Source organism: Amblyomma maculatum, chromosome 10, assembly GCF_055883805.1.
Source record: "Amblyomma maculatum isolate TAMU_Amacu chromosome 10, ASM5588380v1, whole genome shotgun sequence".
Taxonomy (NCBI): Eukaryota; Metazoa; Arthropoda; class Arachnida; order Ixodida; family Ixodidae; genus Amblyomma; species Amblyomma maculatum.
In genome coordinates this window covers 16,345,703-16,365,049 of record NC_139353.1, presented here as the reverse complement: position 1 = coordinate 16,365,049, position 19,347 = coordinate 16,345,703, and the positions used below count along the sequence as shown (strand labels likewise).

The 19,347-nt window shown below is 45.2% G+C and overlaps 1 protein-coding gene across 1 annotated transcript in view; it reads right to left on the bottom strand.

Moving 5' to 3' along the window:
* LOC146175667 (uncharacterized) overlaps window positions 1–19,347 on the bottom strand; it is a 172,428-nt gene that overhangs the window by 102,926 nt on the left and 50,155 nt on the right. Inside the window, exon 6 of the mRNA XM_084580867.1 lies at window positions 12,344–12,591. Coding sequence (XP_084436993.1) covers window positions 12,344–12,591 — 248 coding nt within the window. The remainder of the gene's footprint in view (window positions 1–12,343; window positions 12,592–19,347) is intronic.

The following is a 19,347-nucleotide window of genomic DNA, read 5'->3' as shown; positions in this document are numbered from 1 at the left end:
CTTGACCTTTGACGAAAGATACTGCATCCCGTGTTCCCTCTTGTAGTTCACGGCGTCTTCGACTCCATAGTCTCGAAAATTCAATCGCTGCAGACCATGCCAGCCCAAATCTAAACCTAGGCCTAACCGAAGCAAACCAATAAAAACCAAGCATTCGTTTCGCCTAATTAAATTTATCAGGGTAACTAGGTTCACCTCCGTCATTTTTTTCTTCAGCCCTTTAAGTACACGTGGCGTTGTGTAAATGATAAGTTTTTCAACGATAAGTTCTTCAACGTGAAGTTTCAAAGATATTTTTTTTTTCGGGGCCATTTTGTCAAGTTTGGTTCGATAGCTGACTATTCTCAGCCTTTTGCTTCGCTGCTATCATCATTTCGTGAATTGATGCATTGTTTACTCTGTTCGACAGCTGTCCCTGGTTTCCATCGTAATTTTGGACACTCTAATTTATTTCCAGGCACTAAATAAAGCAATGAAGGCAGACATTGCTTCCATTCTTTCGTAAAATTAGCTTTTGTCTGTTAACTTATATTAGCTTACCTCCCTGAAAGCTTTAACGGAGATTCACAAAAATATGTGAACATTTTGTTAGGTTTCGTGCAACAGACTATATAACTAGAGGGCTATATTGATTTAAAACATACGATAGCGCATTTTTAACGCCGTTGCATTTCTTCGGACTGTGACTTCCACTCCTCCACTTGAGCTGCAGTTTTGTTCATTTTGGTGTATTTACAACCCGAAACAAAAAAAGCACTTTCGAGGAAGCCACCCATATTTGTTGCTTTTTATAGTGCGACGTTTAAAGCTGTCAACGACAGAAACTTTTGGGAGCAACTTATTGATCGTCATGCTGACCTATAGCCAACGGCCCGAGCCGTTCTTATGTCGAAAACATTCCAGTCAACTTTACGAGTAAGTCTATTTATGAGGTTTATTTAGTAAGCCTTGCTGGCTGGGCGCGACCCTGTCCGTATGCAAGCCTGTAATTTCTCTTTCACCAGAAGCACGTCACTTTTTAAATAGTTCTCACCAGCAAGTGTGATCTTCACTACCAGTGTATTGTTCCCCTCGTTACTGCAAACGTTGAGGCTTTTCTCGGCGACCAGTCGCGGGTTTTCCAAGGCCGAAGGAAAACGGCCTACATCCGATCCGAGACAAGCGGCGTAGCGCGCCTCACCTACTCGGCTACTCCGAAAACTGGTCCTCGTGCTCGACTGCCTCTTTCCGCGGCTTCGCGCTCTGCATTTCCAAAAAGGAATTCCGCTTTGCGCGTCGCTCGTTGCAGTATTGTCCGCTCCGTAACGAAGTCCCTCGACGTAGCGATAGCAGAGAACAGCTCTAGCTGGGGGACGCAAAGTGAAAAACAAATACAGGAGATTGCAAGATAGAATAAGCCACGGTCAAGAGCTCTTGGCCAACCAGGCGGGCGCCCTAAGCCATTGTCGCCTGTTCCCTAGGGTCAACAACTGCGCGCTTCGCAGATTGTCAACCACAGGTCAAGACGCATGCATTAGCCCCGTACGTGACCTGGAATGGCTCAGCGGGCGAGCTGGGCTTGCGCTGTGAAAGCACAGCACGCTCAACTAGATGGACAGCAGCAGAGCGGCAATCGCCTTTCTCCGCGCCGTAAGTTGCACCAGTGATGATGAAATCGTGAAGTTTATGAAGCCTTTGGCCGTCGACATCTCAGCTCAAGAAAGGAACCAGACGGGCTGCTGGCAACAAAACAAAGATTGGGCAGCGTTCCAAGGAAAAACCATTTCGAAATACTTCTTCGCATTCGCAGTCACTGATTGTACTAATTCGTTATGATTACAAGCAGTAAACAAAAAGAAAAGAAAAATGGTAGAGCTAACCTCAGCTGCTTATAGAATGAATGAGCGAGAGCTGATTGGCGCGTTTGTTACCTTAACGTGTGAAGCGATAGAAGGCTCCCACAAGCGGTAGACTTTTACCCTGTCCCTGTTCTTGCCCACAGCAATGGCGCAGAACGGTCTGAAAAGTCGTTAGCGCATTCAGTGCGATACGGCTCTCCAAGCCCATGGTGCCATGTGTTCGAATTTTGCTTTACACATGCAAATTAAGTTGTGGTCTTGACATAAGAATGACCTGCTCATGAATGAAAAATGGCGAAAGCGGTGACGCCCAGCGCGAGAAAGTAGCTGTTTAACCTGCAGAATACGAGGCCGTGTCGATGGCTCAGTCCGTAAAAACAGAAAAAAAAAAAGAAAGAAAGAAAGAACAGCGATGGTGTAATCGCCTAATGAAGCAGGCTGAGAAGTTCAGTCTATAAAAAAAAAAAAAAAGAACAGCGACAGCCTAGCCGCCAAATGGAGCAGTCAGAGAAGCTGACCTGAGTATCGCCACAGGTAAACTGCCACAACCTGCGCATTTATTATTATTTCTTTCCAATATAGCTTACAGCAATTCTCTCGGTAAAAGCCTTCCGCGTGAAGCCGGGAGTTAGGTTGACACCCAGTACATAGAAATCTAGTGGTTCTATCGTTTCGTTCTGAGAAATTTAGTTAATTAAGGGGCAATATTTTGGCACGTTCAGTAAATCTTGTCAGCTTAAGGTTTTTTGGTTCTATTACTTATCTCCGCGGCGTTTACTAATATCTTACACATAATTCTAGTGGAAAATGTAGCAAATTATTGATGTTTCTATAGCAACATCTTTCATCCATAGAAATGGCTATAGGGTCCGTTATGAAAACCTCTAGACGATAAAAAGTTGGTACATCTTGGCATTTGCCAAACGCCGCCGACAAATTTCAGCTTGATAAAACCGCACATCAAAATTCGGATAAGTGGCGGAGTATCAGCTATGTATGTGGAACGCGAACGAAGCACAAAAAAAAGAAGAAAAAGAATAACGGATCGAAAGACAAAGAAAATAAATTAAGGAAACGAACAAAAGAAAGAAAATTAATGAAAAAAGAAAATAAAAAACAAGTAATGCATTCTTGTACATCAATTTAGATTGCAAGACAACTGTAGAGTACTCTAAGATTATGCTATATATTACCGGGAACGATCCAAAACACAACAAAATATTTCATTTAATGCTTGTCCTTCACTCGCATAGAGTAATTACGTCTGTCATAGGAAACCAATAGGAAAAGTTTTCAACATTTCAACAATAGCAAGAAAGGAATTGTGAAAACCTGCAAGGCTACCAGTGGGTTATCGGCGGATGTAGACATTCATACTGTGGAATTTTACTACATGAAAAAAAAAAGCAAAAAACCTTGACAAAGAACTTTCCGTTGTGGAATGCGCTTTCCTAGAATTTCTGCTCATGAAGGTGCGAAATAAAGGGGAAACTGAAAACTCTGAAAAAGAAAGAAATTGAAGAAAGGAGAAAAACCTATACATGGAACCAACTAAAAAAAAAAAAAGCAAGATACACGGAAATAAAGAAAAGCGAAAGGAGGAGGAATGTTTTGTAGAGAACCGAAGAATGAACAAGTGAAGGAATAACAAGAAAGAGCAAAGCTAAGCCATAAAGAAAAAACACAGGAACCGGGAAAGTAAAAAGAAAGAAGATGCGAAAGAATGAAGGAAATTTGCGAAGGAGAGGACGAAGAGGAAAATGAAGAAAAATAATATCAGAATAAAAGCACCAACGAAAGAATTCCTACCTAGGTTCGAGAAGTAAAAGGAAAGAATAGCGGTGATAAAGCATGTAGGTCTGGGTAGAGAGAGCTCTTCTTCCCTCTATCCGAAACAGCAGAACCACTGGGAAGCCTTTCATTCCTATCCGTGAGCGAGAAGAACCGTTACGAGGAAAGACAGAGAGAGAGCAGCACGGAAGAGACAGGAAGAGGGGATCAGAAAGGCAGCGTCCTGACGCGTACAGAGGACGGACGGCGACGACTCAGCGTTGCCCGGTCCGTTAACGTGTCACGGACACGGCCACGAAGGGCCACAAGACAGCGGGACGCCACGTCGTCGTCGTCGTCGTAGCTGGACGCACGCTGTGGCACGCGTGCACTCTGGTACGCGTGACTTCGTTCAGCCCCTCTTCGGTGGGTCCACGCGTATCGTTGTCGACGGCCCAGCTGCTTTCGTGCGGCTGTTGCAATTGTGCGATTTATTTTCCTTCTCCTTTCTTTTTTCTTTTTTATTTCTCTCCCCGCACAGTTTGCGCAGCGATGTCCGTCGCCCGTCTTCTTTGTTTTGCCGTGCGTGGCCGACCCGCGCCGCACTCAGGCTTTGACGCCGGTATTCCTTTCCAAGAGCAAGACCACAGCGAGCTCCGTTTCATATTCATGGCTGCCACGGATGACTGCCTTACCCCGAAAGCTCCTCCTTCCCTGCCACGAGCCCTTTCTTCATTATTTTCTTTCCTATTCCTTTTGTTTCGCTTGCCGGAGAACCGTTGCGGTTCTCCCCTCTTCGGCACGCGCATACTGGCGGCCGCGCTCTGCTTTCTTCGACCGGCGTGGATTGTCGTCGCTGTATTCACCTCCCCCTCGACGTCTTGCACGTGACCGCTGTTGCACTACCCGTGGCTAAAAAACAAGCGAACAAGTCGCTTCACTACTTTGTCCCTTTCGCCCTGTCTCGTTCTCCTGCTTGTTTGTATTGATGGAGGGGGCAAATAGGAAGTTCTGCGTCCATCTCCTGTGCCCGACTCTCGCGCCTTATCCTCGTGCTGTTGTTCTTGCCTCTCGGCTTTCGCGAAGCTATGCGCTGTGCTGAGAAGGGGCACGCGCGGCTCCAATCGCAAAACTGACGGCGCGTGAACCGACGAGCAGAACGAGATGGGACGTCTTCTCACCCCCCCCCCCCCCCCCCCCTCCGCTCCCCTTACGCCATACTCCAGTTCCCCTAGCTTCGATTCTAGCACATGGTTTGACTCCGTCATGTCGGCGGTTCAGCCTGGAGACCGGGCCGTTTGTTGACGCCTGCTCTCGTGGCGCGCTTGCCTACTGCTACCTTTATCTGCACTCATGGCACAACAAACGGTCTGAGGCGTAAGCAAAGAGACCCGTTGTCAGGGAGGCCCGATCTAGTTACTGTCTTTTCTATAAAAAAAAATGAAAAAAAAAAATTCAGCAGCGCCGATACCATTTTTTTTACGGACCATGCTTCAATTTGGAAGTGCGAAAACTTCAGAAATATGTTTCTCCATTCGTGCACATTAAAGCTACGCTGCAGGCATCAATTGTGTCACATACTTACGGGGGAATTTTGAAATCCGGGAGCCGTTAACACCCACAAAGAATTTTTGCATAATGACGTTTTTTCCCACGTCAGTCACAGCGAAATCCAGGCGCCGCGACCAGAGCATCCGGATTCTAGCTGAATCAGAGCAAGCCCCAGGCATCCAACTTTACTGGCACAGAGGAACTATCACATGTGCTCATGTGCTCATAACAGTAGTTATGCTGTTCAGAGGATTAACGTATTTGGTATAAAAGGCAAATTATTCAATACGGAACTCCATAACAAGAACGCAATAAAAACTGCGCACAGCCTACGTTTGCTCTTTCGCGCATTCGATTCGGTTCGTTCTGGTAACAGGCCTTTGAATGTCTGCTCAAAACAAAGGAACTGACTGTAGTAATTCAAGTGCTCTTTGCTCATTTCACTTTTATATGAGAACGCCACGAAATGGAAAACGTTAGTAACTATTTTGAACGACAGATATTCTTACACAACCACTTCTCCTTGCTGATGGACCTGGCTACGCATGTGCGCATTTTCAAACCGACCAGGATAGTAACATTTAATATATGCGAACACTTGCGACCAGGGCTAAGCGACCGTAACGCCATACTGAGTCAGCCCGACAGCTCCCTGCTGATGGTCACCGAATTCATTTTATCGCTACTCATATGATTACCTGATATAAAGCAGCAGCGGTTTGCTACTGGTGAAGCCGCGTATTTGAGGGCTGCATGACCGATTATTGGTTCGCCATGATCAAATCCATGTAAACAGAGCTGCATTCACCGAGTCGAGGGGACACTGAACAACCAGACGTCTGCTTATGCTTTTGTCGGGCGCGGGCTTTTTAGGCAACGGCCCGGATCCAATTTTTGGCAAAGGTAATGGACAAATTTGGAGGTCACGATCTTGTCAGGCACCGTCAATTATGGTTAAATATCAATTCTTGTCGCAAACTGGCCAACATGAAATTTCTGGGGTGACCTCATGGAACAGTTCAGCCAATCAGAGCAATGGCACAACAAAAACATCGCACAAGGTTCTGGGTCGGTCAAGGGCAAAATAACAACCACACATATAATGGTGATCTATGACATCTATAAGATGGCTCGACATTGTTAATAATTCTTAGGGTATTATTAAAGAACGATAAATAAAAGAACTGCTAATGTTGGTGCCGCAATAGCATCCTCTTCTGGAATGTGCCTTTATGCGCGGAACTTATTGGACACAAACGCCGTTCAGCCATCCTTTGTGTGTAAGCCTAAGACGATGTCAAAGTGAGCCGTGAATTGAAATGGGCGAATAAATTCGAATGAGAAGAAATGAGTGAGCAAGCGTAGGTGAATCTGAATTATAGCTCTCATGAGTTGTGATTCCTAATGAGTGAGTCGAGATGTGAGATGAATCGAAATGACTGAGCTCAGATGAGTCGTGAGTTGAAATGAGTGAGTCCAGATGAGTAGAAATGACTGAGTTAAAATGAGCCGTGAGTTGAAACGAGTCGTGAGTCGAATGAGTGAGCCCAGATGAGTGTAAAGTTCAAATGAGTGAGCCCAGGTGAGTTCATCAGAGTCAGCTGAGTCTTGAGCTTAAATTGATGAGTGATCCCAGATGAGTTAGGAGTCTGAGCGAGCCCAAGTTAGCCGCACGCCTGCGTGAGTTTGAGTTCATGAGCGTGAGTGAGCCTGGGCCTTCCGAGTCCGAGTTAGAGTGAGTCTGTAGGTTGAACAATTTTTTTTAGTGAGCCTGAGCAAGCACTCCTGATTTTGCACACCTATGGTTGTAACTGGAAAGTTGAATACAAGTGCTCAAACAAACATTGTCGTTGTTATTCGAACCGTTCGTCAGTATCATTATATTTATTTTTGTTTGCATTCATATATTCAGGATCTCGTCGCCTTGACAATCCAGCTGTAGGTCGAATAATTGATGGGTCCCTGTTCTGTGGTGTTACCAGTTGGACAACCAGTCTTATACTGAACATCACCAACTCGCACCATCTGTTGACTGCTAATAGTAAACATATCCCAGTATGGGTAGTGTTTTCATCAGTAATAGAGAGGAAAGCTAACGCTGCTATAAATTGAATGTGAAGGTGTCGATCTTGAAGACTCTCTTTTCGCTGTAAAATCTAAACAAATGCTTCTTGCGCCAGCCCCAAAGTGTGCTGACGGCCTTAGAACACCAACGATATGTACTGAACACTGCAATTCTGCTCTAACTTCTGATGCTTCCCGCCTCTGCACTAAATGCATGAGTAGCGGCCGCAAAACCTAGAAGCACTTGTCTCGAACTTGGCTGCGTACAAATTTCTTTTTGTATCTTGGCTTTTCCAAGCATGAGGTCGTTGAGAACAGGTCGTTGAGCAGAAAATAACAGATCTATAACGACAGGCTTTGTCTTTGGGTAGAACTGCGTTTGATCGATGTGCAAGTAATTCTGCTAATATTGCAGAACCAACAACAGAGGTTACCCGCCGAATCAAGCATGAAGCGGACGACGCCCAACGGAGGATGCGACGACGACAAACTGCTGCGACATCTGCTATTGGGCAACGAAACGAGGAGCGTGTGAACTCGGCTCCTCTCCGGAAGATGGAGCCGTCGTCAGGAGAGGAAACTGTGGAGCACCGTGCTGTGGAGGCGATGAAAGATGTGTTTCGTGGGCAGAGGTGGGCATTGGACCTTAAAAACCTCGACCTCACCTCAAAATCAAAAAATATATGGCGACCTCACTGAACCTCAACCTCAGCAATTGAGGTTGAGGTTCCCCATGCGACCTCGCCTCACTTTTCAGGTGATCATTGGCGACCTCACTCAACCTCACCTCGAACTCAAAATGTGAGATTGATGCCGGGCGCTCGTCATCAAATATATATATATATATATATATATATATATATATATATATATATATATTAATCATTAAATTGAACCGTAACTTACATTTCTTTATACTCCTGTGATATGTAGGCAAGCCAGAATTTTGTCTTATGAAGGCCGTATTTTACTCTTAATTTTATGCAACATTTATAATCCCGGACAAAAGAAACAGTTGGGAAACTACATGTCCAACTCTGCACTAAAGTTGCAATCCTCTCCCCCTCTTCGCCTACCCTCTTGTGGTCGGTTTCATTCTACAGCCTACATGGGTACCATATTACTACGCATGGGCCCATAATGCAATACAGAGTTTATCCGATCCGACCCACGGGAATAAAATTCGTATTAGGAATAAAACAAGACAGTTCTTACTATATACTGAAAAGACAAATGCTGTTGCCCTAATGATCATGAAGACAATGGCGATATGCTCTTTTTCTTAATTCGAAAAAGAAAATTCATAGTTGCCAAGCTTTTCTTTAATTAACTCTACATTATCTTGCGACCGAATACATTAAATTAGGAAAAAATAGGAATACCTTCAGAAAATTTCGAAGAGGAATGCTATTAATGTTATGAGGTCCCAATCGGCCAATCCCTTCCACCATATAGCTGTACGCGGTTTCCCTTCAAGCGGCGGTGAAGGTCACTGTCCTAAGTGTTTGTCGATAACTCTGTGATCCCGTGGCGTATTGCGAAAATTGCCGAAATAGCTTCTTCGAACCACCACGCCTTCACTAAAAAAAAAAAAAAAAAAAAAATAACGGGGTCGGAACAGCTCTGCAAGAGGGTTAAACGTGAACCACTTTGCTGTGGCGAACATCGGCTCATCCGCCAAATTTCGCTAGAGCAAAATGTCCGTCCGAACAGAATACAGAATACCATTTCGCCAACAAGTCTGAGACGAGCTTCCTTGTGGTGCCGCATGCACCGCATGTGCACCCAAAGAAGCCGCGTTTCCTCATTAGGGTCATATAGTTACAGCACGCAAACGTATAATAAAGACAATAACAACACAAAGGAGGCGAGCACGCAGCTCGGAGGGACCGCGCTCCCTTCTGTGCACGCGCTCCTCCCTTCGCCGTCCGTCTCTCACCTGGTGAATGCGGTGAATGCCGAACTGTCACCAATATACACCAAAGGCAATGGCGTATGTGTGTCAGATCCGTTTTCAGCGACTACGTCGCGCTTTGCAATATTTGCAACAATAACATAAAAAGGATGAAAAAAAAAAACTAAATGACCATGCCGGTAAGTGGAAAGGAGGGTTGTGCTATGGGCCTCTGGAAAAATGCCAAAGAAAGAGTCAACTGTGAGGGGAGAAGCCTGTCCTCTGTTGGGCAGCGCGCAAAGATAACTGATGACACACGAGAAAATATATAAAAAGAAATACCATGTTGACGAAAGTACTAACAAATGTCGCACACTAAAAACAGAAGAAAACTGCGCTTGCCAGAGAGTTTCTTGCTCAAATGACTGAGCATGCGTGGTTGTGTCATGCTGCTGTGTACGCGCCTTGTTGTTTTTGTCGCGCTTTACTTTTCGTTACTATTATTTTTGCTGGATTTCGTTTCTTCTTCTCACTTAAATTCTTGCGATGTTTTTCTCTATGTTCGTTTTCTTGATGTATTATTGATATGCCCACTCCTGCCTAAGGCCTCAAACTGAGGCCGGCAGTATCCTGTAAATAAATAAATAAATAAATAAATAAATAAAATATAGAAAGCTTGAGATATTGACATAGTACTGCATTCCTCAGTTATAGCATGTAATCGATTTCATTCACGTATATCTCAATTGATTTAAAAAAAAAAAAGAATGTATGAATATAGGAGTGCGGGCAGGAGTTCGGGCAGTAGAAGAAAAAACACTCCTTCCAAGAAGACTAGAGGGAAGCGTCCTCAGGCTGCGGGCATTACGGCGGAATACCTAAAGCTGGGAGGAGTTGCAGCCTCAGGTCTTCCGAACGGGGGGTAACCGAACACCAAGAGTATCCGCGGGCACACCGCGGCGGTACGCTCGAACGGCGCGTCAGAAGAGTTCGGAATAAGCCACGGCAACAGCAAAAAGCCTGGACCTCACAATTTCGGCCTCACACAATGACGATCTCACTCAACCTCAAACTCACGCGTGAGGTTGAGGTCCAATTTCGTGACCTCACTAAAAAATTTCAAGCTGTGATCGACCTTACCTCAACCTCACCTCACTCCGCCAGGTTGAGGTCATTTTGAGGTTGAGGTCGACCTCATGAGGCTGCCCACCTCTGCTCGTGGGATAAATCACAGGCAATCAAATCTGCAGGCTGTACTTCGATATGGCTACGGTTACCATAGCACGGCAATTACTGCTGGGCTACCAGACGACATATCACAACATTTTTTTTTTTTTGATAAAATAAATTTCTGATATGGCAGTTCTGGCATCCTGAAGTGACATGTATATTATGATGGTTGCTGTAGTATAGGGCTGCGTTATAATATAGGTATCTGCAGGTTATTCAGTCTGCGCTGACATGCAAAACACATGGTCGGGCCTTCTAGGACTTCACTTCGATCGAAATGAGACCACGGCAGCTGGATTCAAATCAGTGACGTCGGATCAGTAGTCGAGCGCCGAAACTACCCAAGCACTCTGACGGAATAAAACGGCTCTGGCAAGTTTTCACTGACAGTAACATGAGACTTTTTGTGATTAAAGTCTCTTTAAGGTGATTACAAAGGCGATAATCGTGTACTACATTAGCTGCTCATGTGCTTAAATGTGGGCATAGATGATGCTTTTTTAGACCACATCATCATGATGCTGTTGCTCGGCGTAGTTTTGACATTTCGTTTGCCGGTGCGCTGGCATATGTGTGAAAAACGCGGTCGCGTGTCCTGTGGATGATACAACGAACTTGTTGCCGCTACGAAAGTAAATGAAATAATAATGGCAAGTTTATACTAATTGTCTGGTCAATGCTCACGTGCCACATGGGCTTGATTCGCCTGGAGACCAGTTAACTTTAGATGCGTTATTTTCGTCTGTCTCAGTTCAACATGAAATGGCTGTCTTATTCACCATAACATTCGTTGCGGCACTTCGCGGTTACGAGCCCACCGTCATATGAGAGATTGTTTTTCAGGGCTCTGTTGCGAGAAAGAACACGGGCACACTTGCTGGAAATCATCGAGAACCATACCAAAGGTGTAATTAAATGTACCTTCTTTTTGTGCAAGAAAGATGGTGGTCACCGCCAAGAGCTGAAAACCGTCTTGAATATATATCGCGTTTTAAGAACGCTGTCCCTTCGGTGGTGAGCGCCTGCGAAAAATTACTTCGCTTCTTGATTTAACCGCACGAGCTTTGAACAGTTACTTATTTAACTCGTACTTTATTTTCTCCTTCAACTCGACGTGCCCTTGCTCTCTTCATCCCGTGCAAGAAAGCAGACCGGTTCCTTGCTGCCGTTGACCTCCAAGGTTGTTGTTTCCCCCCCCCCCCTTTTTTTTTATAGGGTTGCGCGCTTGTCGCTGATGCCGGGTTGTTTGCTTCGTCAAATATGACAAGAAGACTAAAGTCCTTCTTGCAAGCTGTATAGAAAGAGTTACTCCGAAATTCCGGCGATACTCTGCATGACACGCTTTGACAATGGTATCAACAAAGTTTACTGCGTTATTACTACTAATTTCGTCAAGTACACGCGAAAGTTCTCCTTTTGTATAACTTACTGCCATATTCTTTGTCTAGTCAGCACCGGAAGGCAGGGCATACTCACGCCAGCCTGCCTTTTGAATAGGAGTTGATGGAAACTGACGTGCATTTTTTTCACTCGTTGGTTAGTTTGTTCCATTAGCTTTGGGAGTTCACTTGTTTTAAACCAGCGACAGTAGTCCGCTACATTGCTGTCAACCAGTTACTTTTCTTGAGAGTGCGTTTGCTTTCTGATTTCATTGAAGCAACCGGTTACGATGTCATTTGTGAAAAAAAGTAGAGGCTAATAAAGGACAGTTAAGAAGGTGCCTTCCTTATTCGCCAAAATAGACTATATTCACTTAATGCTTGGTCACAGCAGTTCTGTGGCCTTGCGAAGGTCGGCGCTTTCTCGTAGAGAGTAAGATCATGTCACCGGATCCTACTATGAAGCCAGGAAAACGATCCGTTTTCGGGTCATGTGGCTCGCGAACTTTCGAGAGGGACCGTAAAAGACATCAGAATGTTCCTACACATCCCGTGCTGCTTTTTGCGAATGACTGCATGCTCAGCGTCTTTTGTGAAAACGTGTGATCTCTGCTCACCATGGAGTGGGAGCCCGCCGGCCAGCGTGCGCCGATGAGTTGCGGTTAGGCGCAGCCTGCGCTGGCGGCGGCGGTGCTTGGCGAGGGACACCGGGACACCAGTGTTCGAGAGACTGCACCATGGCCAGGGCCTCGCGTCGAAGCTGGCTTCCGTGTGAGTGGCACAGGTCGCAGCAGCCTTCCAACAACGGAGAGCAGAGGTCCAGTTGACCGAGCCGAGAAGCCACCAGGGACCACAGGGGCTCGTCCTGAGGAGGTGAAAAGGAAAAGTAGTGTAAAACGCAGCCTTCATGAAAAAAAAGAAAGAAAGAAAAGCCTTTTCGATTTGCTTTCATTTATATTGCCAAGGGCTGCGCGTTCGGAGAAAACAGGTGAAATTGGGTGACAGACGCGGAAATGCATATATGTCGGTGTAAAAATGGGGCAAAGACACAGAAGGCACGTATGTCGAGAAAACTGGCTTTCACCCTATCTTTTATCGCGATAGCAATACTACAACAGGCTTCGGCCCATCACGTAGTGCCGGGAAGGGCCACGTTTGACCTTGAACAGCTGGGTAGAAGAAGAAGTAGAAAGCAAAGAAGACTAAGACAAAGAAGAAGAAAACGATGAACAAGAAGACGAAGAAGACGAAGTACGCTCGGTCACCCGCCGCTAATGCTTTCGCTCCACATTTGGTTCAGCAGCATTGCACCCCTCTCTTACTGGTGGCTGGTAGCTTATGCTCTCGCGTCATACCCTTAAAGAATGAACTTAAGTGTCCCAATAATGTAGCACCTTACACTGATAGGGCGTGACATGGGAATAATGTAGCAAGGAAAAGAAGCTTCCGCCGTTGCTATCACAATTCTCACAACCAGTGTTAAACCACAACTAACCTTTTTTATCTGTCTTCTGTGTCCCTTTTCTCCGTTTTTTTTTTGTAGTTTCCAACACCAGCTACTGAGAATCAACTAGCGAAAGTCAAGGTATTGCTGGTAGAATCATGATATTAGAAGGTGTAATATTATTTAGGTGCGGACATGGCACGAGCGATACACTGGGTGCAAGTGACCAGATAAAGTACTAGCTGCGTTTCTGCGAATCGGTCTGTAGATCGCAGTGTCAGCGTTGATCTAGCGGTGAATCAAGAGAAACTTTGCCTAAACAATATGCATGCATGATCGGTGCTTTTTCTATATAGCAACCAGGTGATATCGCACGGCACGTTTCTGCCGCGCAAGCCGTTCGCGTGGCCTGAACTGTTTCTTTCTCGTCGCCAGCGGCATCACCGTTAAGCAGGCGGCTGCAGAAATCTGCACCGGAGCAATGCGAAAGCATGTGCGTTGGCTGCTCCTTAGCAGCTCCTAGAGTGTCATGACTGAGCACGTTTTAGAGTCATGACTAGACAATAGTCGTGGTCATAACATTGGCTTACGCAAGTCATGGACTCCGTAGTCATGCACATTGAATCTCGGATCTGACTGACTCATGACAAGTGACTACGACTCATGACTAAGCTATATTCACCCACATGACATGACTGTGCATGGCATGGCATTTATATACGAATTGTCATTACAGACACATTCATGACTACTAATCTGATCTTAATGTGACGTCATACTACAAGTTACATCTTGCTTCCATATTTTGCATTCACGTTTTGCGGACACGTTCTCGCAAACATAGCAAAGTACGCATTTCACCTTAATAAAGTAACCACCGAACTAGGGGACAAACGAGAGGGCCTGTAGTGGGCGGAAGAGTGAGCGGTCAAACTAACGCGCGAACCAATGGGGTAACGTCAAGGAAGGAGTGAAACGAGCGACTGTAATTACAGTTTGGATGTCAAGGCAGCACGACCTCCGCCATCTTATACATGCGCTCGTGGTGAGTCGAGGGGTGTACTCCCTTCCATGCTTGTTTCTTTCCATGGTGGAGGAAGCGAAAGTAAACTCGCTAATCAGGCAAGCCTATAAAACGGCCCTCAATCTCCCCAGACACACGTCGAATGCCCGTCTGATCCTTATGGCGGTTCACAATACCCTAGATGAGCTTAGCGAAGCCACTCGCACTGCACAAGTTGAACGCCTATCATCCACCACAACAGGGAGGCATATTCCTTAAGCCTCAACTCTATAAGCTCCCTCAGGCCCATGCACTCAACCTCGGGAGAAAATCAATCTCTTAACAATCCATCCACTCCCGAAACACATCCACCCGGTCCATCACCTAGCTCGGCGAGAAGCCAGAGCCGCGGCGCTGCGCAAACAATACCACTCAGATACCAGTGCAGTCTATGTGGACGCCGCGGAGTATGCTACTCATCAAGCCTATGTCTGGAGCGTAGTTTCCAACACACTTCACCCTATAGTTTATGGTTCGATTAAAGCTGCATCCTCGTTGGAGGCAGAAGAAGATGCAATTGCTTTGGCAATCTCCTCAACCACTGCCACACTAATCTTTAGTGATTCAAAAACAGCAATCCGCAATTTCGCACGAGGCAGGATTCACACGCCTACTTTCAAAATTCTCAATTCTATTCAACCACTGACCAGATCAGTTGAACTCCTATAGGTACCTGCTCATGCGGACAACTCTGGGAATGAAGCTGCCCACAACACAGCTCGAGTGCACGTCAACCGAGCATGGCCAGCTACCGACCCAGGTAGCGCACGCGAACGCCTGGTTACATATAACGAAATTACTATCCATTAAAGAACAATGACGCCAGTATCCGCCCCCACACCAATCACTATCTCAACTCAAGCAGGTGACCTGGCGGCAGCTCCAGGCCCGTACCTTCCTATCTTTAGCACACCTTGCCCATATCCACCCCGGCCTTTTCTCCCCTGTATTCGCCCTCTGCGGCGCACCCAAATCAGACTTTCATCACATCCTCTACGTGTGCTCTGAGCTCCAGCCACCCCGCAATTGGCAACTAACAGACATAGAGTGATGAAAGATAGCGGTGTGCAGATCGGACACAGCTGCACAAAAGGAGCTGGTGGGCTGTGCTCTAAGAGTCGCTGAGAGCCACAAGCTCCCGGCCACCCTACGCGATATCGAGCCGACCCATCCACACAGACAATAAGGCTCAAGAGTCAATAAACGTTTTCACCACCACCACCGCTTATTCGTGCAGCCGGTTCAAATAACGCGCCAATAGTTATCGTCTTCTACGCCTTCAGTTATACGGGAAAGGAGGTACTGCATCATAAAACTCCGGTTAATAATGAACCTATACATCCATAATGTGAATAAATTATTTCCTCCCCATCATCTGCCGGAGTTTCCGAGAAAATGGCCTCCAAAACGAGCGTAGTTGCCACAGAAAAGCCTCTACGTCACAGGCCGCTGAGCGAATCGCCAACTTGCCACTTGCAACTGCCACTTTGTCCAAAACCGACGCGGGCCACTGTGTCCTGACCCATATATCTTGTACCGTGCTCTAGACGCGAAATGCACATCTATGGTATGTGACGGAATCAGCTTTTTTTTTTTCTAATGAAGTCATCTGCCTGATCTCGCTGTGCGAGCGACTCACTGTTCATGTTCCTTTTATCAATGGACAGTGATCAGTGTTTTAATAATATATTATAATAATCAAAGCAATGCTTTTTCAGTCCACAAATGAGCTTACTTATCTCCCGGACGTTTTACTGGCACTGGCCAGAAATGAACCCCAGCAAAATGTAACGCGTCGGACTGTATTTCAATTGGATTTGGTGCTGACTTACAGCGTTCACTTCGCGTAAGAATGTTGTAATGTGGCTGCGAGGTACGCAATACTGTTGCGGAAATAGATTGTGTTCACAATTGGTGGAAAACGTCGCCTTTGAATTTTGGTAAATTTTGAAATTTGAACGCCTACTGCATATGCAGCAAATATTTGTCGCACAACTGTACTTAGTCAAATAATGCAAGGAACCTGTACTCTTAGAAACAATACATGTTTTCACTACGGCAGTTTCTTTGGAGAAACATCGCTTTATCCAATCTTGTTCAATAAACGTTTTCATCATCATTATCATGCAGGACCTACGCGCTGCACAGAAGACAATTTTCAGATCCACATTCCTGCAAGTTATATTGAGCGCTTTTGTCTGATATTTTTTTTTTTCAGTTTTGTGCGGGGATATTCTTTAATTTCAGACAAAATTAATAAAAATCAACCAGAACTTAAAAGATAAAGATAAACAACATTCGTGTGAATTTGACAACGGTCACCTTGAATTCTTAAAAAAAAAAAAAAACGCCAGGTACCATCCTCAGTACTTCACAAATATAACACCAAAGACTTGCGCTATACTAGTTAGTATAAAAATAACTACAAACATTTTCGCTTATTAGGAGAGAATGCCAGAAGCTGGATTTAGTTCTGACTTCCTGTGATTGCATTTTTTGATGAGATTGTGACCGATCTGAGAGGACCATTTTTTTTCCCCTCAGAATATGATGTTCAACGCTGGTATGCTCTTCTCGTACAAGTGTAATACTGTCGCTGACAGCCATTTTTTTTTTCTTTTTTTTGCACATGATTTAGTGATGTAGTGTGCTTCATGGCAGTTTAAATAAGATTCTGGAGAAAGATTTGATGTTGGGAAAGGTTGAGGGTTGCCGGAGAAGGGGTAGGCAGCGAACGCGATGGTTAGATGGCATCCTCGAGGCACTGCAGATGAAGTTATGTGATGTTAGGAAGATAGTGAGAGACCGGAAAGCGTGGCGTGACATGGTCAATAGGGTCACGAAGAGTCGGACACGACTGAACGACTGAACTGAACTGAACTGATACATTACAACTGTTACTTTACCTGTGATTGACAGCGCCTGCCACTGAGCAGAGCCATGTTTGGCAGACTCTGCGTAGCTACGCCACGCCAAGCGCTATCCCGTATTTGATAGCACCACACGTGTTGCCGCTACACAGAGACTTTATCCCCCGCTGCCCTCTTCCTCCCATAGCAAAATACATTTCTCTTCGAAGCCTGAATGTTATGTCTGGACTGTGTCGTCGCATGTTGTCGTGCGGATGTTGTCGGATCTTGCGTTGCGCGCGTGGTTTTCCAGGCTCGGTCGACGGCGGGCTCGCTTTGTGTTGTCCGGAGTTTTCTTCGCGCTAGAAGGCTCCCTCGATAAGGTTACACTTCCTCTCTGCTAGTAAGCGCCGCCGCCGTGAAGGCACGACTTTCATGAACTTTTGAGCTTAGAAAATTCTATATACGAAGTTGTTGTTTGTTTTATCCAACAAAAAAAAGAAAAAGGAGGATGCTTACCCTTCTCCTTAAGAGTGCACACGATATTGCCTTTAGCATCGCCTTTTCATTACGCGACTTTTTAGCATTGAGAGGTTACCAGTTTTGCAAACCTTTTTATGAGGAAAGAAAGGAGCAGTATATATCATGTCTTGGTAAGCATCTATGATATAATGAACGGAATTCAATTAGAGGTACGTATGTCACCGGTTCGAATCCCTATCGCTGACTATAGCTTTTTACTTAACTAGCAGATGGGTGCTAAATGGGAAGCAAAATGGTATGACGTCATCCTGACCGCTGCACAAAAAACGGTTGCGTCATAATACAAATCCCGTGCATATGTTTTTCGACAAATTTCTTTTTTCTCAGTTTTCAGGTTGTGGCGATGGCGACGCCATTTTGACAAAACGAGCTCTATACCCTGTCGCGTAAAAAATAAAATTTGAAAAAATGGCGATATTTTCATGTTTCATATAACAGTATGTTTTTTTTTTTCTTTTTAACTCAGAAGCAAGTAAAAGAAATTTTATTATCGCACCAAAACCAAGATGCTGCAGAGTCGTTTCAAGGAAAATATAACCTATAATGCACAGTACCACTGATGTTAAGTCTAACTTGTCACTGCTGTACAAGGATACGTTTTCCAGCGCACTTTTTCGACATTAAGGTTTGAGTGCACTTAAATGGGTTTTTGGATGCTCTCTTTTGCAGGCAGGTTGCACTGCTTGGTGCGCACATTGCTTAATTGCTTCGAGATCCTTTCATCTTGTGGGGTGATGGAATGGTACGCAGTAACCGACTAGACATTGACTTCGACCGATAGTTGTTACGAAGAGCTTTCCCCCACATAGACAGTTCAAGATGCTTAGCAGACTAATAAACAAAGATTTCGCACAAAATGTTGCAGTCTGTAGTGAAGTGCCTTTATTGAAACTATGTTTGCAAAAACATTATTACCTTTTATCATTCTTTCTTGACAAGAACAAAGGCCAAAGAAAACGTTTCTTTATTTTTCTTTTTGGAAATTTTGAAGGTATTTCTACAAACAAACATCTAACGTGCGGCTGAAATAACCGCAGTCTCGATGGCTTGTTGCCTGTGGAACCAACATTTTTCTATATTTCTACAGAATATCCATCTCCCATTTCTGGTAAAATATCGTTAGACTCTGCATCTATCATCTGCTCTGTCCCTGCACCTTCAAATCTCTACGTCATCGGCTCCTCTCGTACGCAAATTTCAACTTAATATCCCTTTAACATCAACTAGGGCATATCTATGTCATCACATGGCCTTGCCTTCATTTTCAAACTGCCCAGACTATAGGCCAACCTCTCTCACTGTCTGTCTGAATGGTCATAAGGCATACAATTACCACATTACCTACACCGCCTCCCCCCCCCCCCCCCCCCGCGCCTTCCGCTACTTCATGTATTGCTTAATTCAACTCGGACCAGGTGCAAGACCAGCTGGCCCTCGTGCAGCAAACCCGCTGCCAGCTTAGCGGCTACATAAGTTGCAAATAAGGTCTGTTTTCTTGCTCCCTCTTTTTGTTGTTGTTGTTTTTTACTTTCCCTCTCTCTCTCTCGTTTCTAGGTGCACCCTGATGACAAGCTCCTCTGTATACTAAGATAACCAATGTAAGTGATGGAACTGCCAGTCACTTCAGCAATAAATATCAGATCTGTGAGCTATCGATGTTACGACTTCAGGGCGCTGCAGCGATGGCACTGGGGGGCGAGTGCACAGCTTGCGAACAGAAAA